Source organism: Punica granatum, chromosome 2 (genome assembly GCF_007655135.1).
Source record: "Punica granatum isolate Tunisia-2019 chromosome 2, ASM765513v2, whole genome shotgun sequence".
NCBI lineage: Eukaryota > Viridiplantae > Streptophyta > Magnoliopsida > Myrtales > Lythraceae > Punica > Punica granatum.
Genome location: NC_045128.1, coordinates 44,134,352 through 44,140,351, shown reverse-complemented (window position 1 = coordinate 44,140,351; position 6,000 = coordinate 44,134,352). Strand labels below are relative to the sequence as shown.

Below are 6,000 nucleotides of genomic sequence, written 5' to 3'. Positions count from 1 at the left end.
CCCTAAGTCTTATTATTCAGGTAATTCTCTTTTGGCTGCAGACTAAGATTGATCAGAGAAGGCAGGGCAAGCATCAAGGAGATGATCATCGACCATATATCAAAGCAATGCAATTGCACTTATGTATAATATCTATCAATACTACTACCATCATGATCATCACCATGATGACATGAACTAAAACAGCAAAAAAAAAAAAGAGTAAAAACCCACTAACTGTTGATACCTAGAAACTAGGGAGCTAGAAAGACTTGATCCAAATCAACTTCATCACCATCAAGATATATTTACAAATTAATTTGCAAGATAAACTCATAACTGATCAATGATCAATCGGTCAAATTTATTCTTCATCAATCACTACTGTAGCCGGAAAGTTCTCCGCTTGATCGGACGAAGCATCTCTTCTTTGTCATCCTTAAGCGCCGAGGAGAACTCGAACTCGAACTCTCTCAGCAATTCTTCATCTTCCAGCTTCTCGTGCTGCACCGGTAGATTTAGATTGATCCGGCTCTTGTTGGTGGCTACTGATGATACCAAATTGCTGTTAGCAGCAGCATAGGCAGTGTGCAAATTATGGACTTTCTTGTGGCCGCCCAGTGCTTGCCCCGAGTCAAACACTCTGTAGCAATACGGGCACTCGAAGATCCTGCGATTAGTGCCTATGGCCGCGTAGTTGTTGTTAGTGTGACTGGCTCTGTGCCCGCCCAGCGCCTGATACGATCTGAAGCATTTGTTGCATGTATCACATCTGTACTCGCCCTCAGTACCACGGGCCTCAGTTGCGCAGAAGGACTCGTCGTGCTCATATTCAGAAGAACAGTCTTCATATGTTTCTTCTTCTTCTTCTTGTTCGTCTCCATCGTCTTCTTCTGCTGCTTTGGCGTTCTTGGCTTTCCACCGGTCACATGAGAGCATCATGAGGCACAGAGCGACATCCTCCGCAGACAGCTCCGGCGTATCCAGCTTGACTGGCTCTACAGCACTGGTAGTACTGCAGAGGCTTCTTCGTCGACCGCGGTGAGTGGAGGGGGAGGGTCTGCGGCTGCCATTCGCAGATCGGCCGCTGGAATCTCTGGCGTGATCATTCCCCTGAGAATGAAGAAGGGGTATTGTTGTGTCATGATGATGATGATGAGATTTGAGTGGTTGAGTAGTTGAGCTGGCGGCGAAGGAATTGAGTTTGTCGTTGGGGTTGGGGCCGGGAAGGGGGAGTTTGGCAAAGTGAGATCTCATGTGGCCACCCATGGCCTTGCCACTGGAGAAGCATCTACTGCAGATCTTGCACACTCTGTTCTTCTCCATCTCTCTCTCTCTATATATATTTATATATATTTATTCAACGATGGAACTGATCGAGAAGATCGATGAAGATGGATGGAAATGATCAAGATCAGATCAACTTCACAAGTAACTGATGAGTATATATATTATTATTATTATTATCATATAAAAAGAAAAGCTTGAGTACGTTGAGATGGAACAGATGAGAATAGAGAGAGTAGAGAGGTAGGGAAGGGGGGCAGATGCGGATGCCAGCCAGCCAGCGAGATAGATAGAGAGAGAGAGAGAGAGAGAGAGAGAGAGAGAGAGAGTAGAGATCATCAGATAATAAAGGAGAAGGTGACAAAGCAATGCTTCAACGAAAATGCAGAAAAATATGGGGGGGGAGGGGAAGGGAAGGGAAAGAGGAAGTTTTGCAAGCAAAGATTAATGCAGAAACGAAGGGATTGTGACAATGAATAGCTGCTCTCTCTCTCTCTCTCTCTATATATATATATACATATATATCCTTTTTATTTTTCCTTAATTAGGGGAAATAATATATACATATACATATATCTAAACAAACAGAATGCTTGGATAGGTACGTCCAATATTTACCAAAACTGAATCGAAGATCTTCATTCACTCCCCAATATTGTCAGTGCATCTTTCATGATACGCGGTTGTATACTTGATTGTTAATATTATGATGTGTATATATATATATATATACATACATATCTAGTCCAATAGTAAATTAAAGGAAAGAAAATTTTCAATTATGCTAATTTGAGCCCTACACATAACAAACTTCATGTTTTACTTCTTCTTTTTCGATTACAAAAGGCGTTTCATGTCCATAAACCTAATATAATGAAATATAAAAAGAAATATAAATAAAAGATAAAACTAATTCCACTAATAAAAATCAAAGTTAAAACCTCTTAGTTTCTCGACCAAGTTGTATACCACTTTACCATATCTCTTTTCACTATACACTTCAACTTTCTTATTAGTATCATGCATACAGAAACACCCATAGAAATAAGAAGAAATTTAATGAAATATATTGCTAAAAGTCAAGAACAAAATGTCATTATCTTGGTACAAATTACAAAATATATTAGGTTTCTCATAGAAAATTTCTTTTGTAACATAAATCGATAGAAGAGATTTATTATTATTATTATTATTATTATTATTATTATTATTATTATTAAAGCTGGTATTGATGGAAAATTAATTGAAATCTTGAACAACTAGAAATGGCATATATGCATGGTTTTAGAAATGGTCAAATTGCGGAGATAAGTGTAATCGTCCAGTGTTTGCCCCCTAAAGGGTAGATGAGAAGGATCAAATGAGAGCATTAAATGGGGGAGAGAGAACAAATCATAGTCATTTTTGCTGAATAGAGAATAGTCATAATCATTCATAGTGGAAACTCAAGAGGACAATCTCCTCAGCCCATAATTGACTCAATGATATGATAATAATATTAAATGAAAAAAGCTACAACGAAGAGGAGACTTTTCATTGTCACGGATGGATGGATCGATGATGCCGTCGCCAGGACGATTGATTGATGACAGCTAAAAGTTAAGACCATCAGCAAGCGGGAGCCATCCTGGGGGCCAACGCCGACATGGCATTGTTTTGGCTCCGGCCCTGCCCTGTAGCCCCATTGGAGGGGGGATCGGCCCCAGGACCCGTCCCTCTGTGCAGGGACTCCCTCGGGCCGGTCCCAAGCCATGCGTCCAACCGCTGTCGACTTTCTCCCCTTGCCTAGCCGTTGGTGTGGCAAAATTTTTTTTTGAAGAAATTAATTACATTTTTAGTTAACACGTTTCCCTATATATATTAACACTTTTGACAATTATGTGCAAAATCCCAACTTCCCACAATATCCATTCCCAAAATCTTATGCTGCGTTTGCATTTAAAATAACATTTTAAAATCAGATTTTGATTTTGAAAAAGAGTGATATAAATTTTTATGTATGAGGCCCACCATTTGATTTTATATGAGTTATTTTGTTTTATTGTGGAAAAAAAAGTTGTATAAATGGGATCCACGCACACCCTTTGATTTTGTATGAATTATTTTATTTTATTGTGGGTAGAATTAAGTTAAAGTTAAATTTTAAAATCACACTAGGAAACCAAACGAGCCATTAAACTTCAAATTCTCAAAATCCCATTCCTAGTAATTTTCCAATTCCAAACTTGCACAATCCAAATTATTAATTCCCTCATGTCCCATTTGGTTGGGCGGAATTGGAAAGCAGATCCAGTCCAATTCCAAGAGAATGGCAGAGCTCGCATTTGGTTACACTTTTGGATCAGAATGGCAAATCCAACTCCCCTAAATTCCATACCGACCCAGTTTCCCACTCTCCCCATTAAGCTCAGTTTTGTGATTCTGATCTGATGAGAATAGGCCCAAAATGTGAAAGATCAAATATGCCCCAATATTGTTCATTAATTTTTCAAAATCTGCTACTCAATCCTCTCACCCGATCATCGCTGCCACTGCTCCACCAGCGCCACCTCCACCCACACGAGGTCCGATCTGGCCTCCCAATTGTCAAATCTCATCGGAACCCATGAGTTTCGACTGGTGGGAGGTCAGCTGAAACCTTAATCTTGTGACCCTAACCAGGGCGAGGCTTAGCAAGGGCATTGCAAGCTCACCCTGTGCTCACAATGGCAATGGGACCACAGGACAAGGTCCCTGAGCCCACGAGAAAGGCTCTTCGAGACCTCTGAAGCTCATTGTAAACCCACCCGTGATGCTCCACCTTTTGCCTCCGTTGAGGCCTTCGCCCGTGGCTCGAACCCTTGGTCTAGGTTCGCGAGGGCTCGGTGAACCCACTGATGGTGCTCATGAGCCTTGTGGCTCCCAAACCCATGGGATCCGAGGTCTGGGTTATGCAAGCTTGCAGAACAGTTCACCGTTCATCTTCTTAGTAATGGATTAAAAAAACTTTTTATTTAATGTTTTATTTTATAAATAGAGGGCAATTTAATCTTTTCATAATTTATTTGATTACACTCTGTGCTAATTCCGAGACTCAACTAAACAAGTTTTTGAATCAGAATTTTAATTCTCTTCATTCAGATTCCCTCATCTTTTCAATTCTAATCTCTCTCAATTTCATTCCAGAAAACCAAACGCTGCGTTATTTTCCATCAAATATCTCATTTCCCACCAATATGATGGGCGCATTACCTTCCTAAGTTATGGGTCGGTCGGCTTTCGAATCGCCAAGTATTGGAAAGTCATCTAATTAATAGCCAACATAGTATAGATGTTATCGACCTCAACAATAGCGCAGATGAAGTAGTAGAAAATCACAAGAATAATCAATTTTGGCAATGGCAAGAGGATGAGTTGCTCATCAGTGTATTGCTCAATGTGTCAAAAGATCCTGTTCTCAGCATCGACCAAAAGAACATCGCGTTCTAGGAGCAAATCCACCACTATTACAATGAAAGCAAACTGGGGTTGATCAACAGAGAGGCAAACACAATCAAGAAACGGCGATACTTCATCGACGTGGACAAAAGTTTCGACGGCTTCTACGCTTAGGCAACTCGTCATCGAAAAGTGGTATAAATGATGATAATGTACTAAAGGTTGCTTATGCCCTATATCGAGATAAGAGCAAAGGAAAGCATTCAAGGTTTGAGATGTACTGGAATTTTCTCAAGAGGGAAGAGAAATGAAAACTCCAGAATGTTCAAGTGGAGGTTCGAAGTGAAGCAAGACAAGTGCTACCGAGGCGTATAGGATGTCGTGAAATCCAGATTAAGGGCTCGGGATGATGCTATGGACTCTCTAGTGCGTCCAAGAAGCACCAAAGCAGTCAAGAGAAAGCACAAGGGAAAATTGAAAGCGACCGTCGGAATTAATTTCATCAAGGAGGTAGAATCACTGAAATATAAAGCAACGAGGAGAATAACTCTCACTGAGGGATAGAAGACCATCAAGGAAAAGGATATCGAGCTAAAGTGACAAGAATTGGAGATGCAAATGATTACTACATACATCTTGTAAATGCCTGAGATACAACATGATGGCATGAGAAGATGGCTTGAAAAATTATGTCAAAATACAATTAATTTTTAGTTTCGAGCCATATTGTAACGATTGTATTAATATTAATATTAATATTTTTTATTTTTTATTAAAGTAATTACTTAATTTAATTTTAATATTTAACTTTATTTAATTAAAGTTATTTGTATTATTAAAATTAATTATCTATATTATGTAATATATATTTATTCATTTATTTAATTTAAACAAAGTGGGACCACACGATTTTTCAGATGAACCCAATACTTTTCATTTTTTGAAATCCGCTCCCCCCCCCCCCCCCCTCATCTCTCTCCGATTTCTCGTGTCCTTCTTCCTAGTCCCTCCTCCCGTCAAGGCTGAAACAGCCCCCTCCGACCTCATCTGCTAGTGGCGACGACGACTACTTCGGCTCCGTCATCCTCTTTCTCCTTCGCCCTCAATTGCCAGCTTCCTTTCCCTCTTCCCATTGAATCCCGTACGCGAGCAACGGGCTCCCTCCGACCTCGAGCTTCGTCCTCCAATCCCGTCTTCGCAAAACCTTGTTCCCTCCGACCTCGCCGCAGAGTTAAGAGGAGGAAGCTCGAGCTCGTCGCAGTGGTGCCTCTCTCTCCTCCCTTATCTGTCTCTGCCCCCATTTCCCTCTTTCTCTCT

General features: G+C 40.5%; 1 protein-coding gene across 1 annotated transcript; it reads right to left on the bottom strand.

The window, feature by feature from the left end:
* Window positions 1-270: 270 nt before the first annotated feature.
* LOC116195178 (zinc finger protein ZAT9-like) lies at window positions 271-1,750 on the bottom strand. The gene has a single exon (XM_031524166.1). The coding sequence runs from the start codon at window positions 1,303-1,305 to the stop codon at window positions 361-363; it is 945 nt and encodes a 314-aa protein (XP_031380026.1). The 5' UTR covers window positions 1,306-1,750; the 3' UTR covers window positions 271-360.
* Between the last annotated feature and the right edge of the window lie 4,250 nt (window positions 1,751-6,000).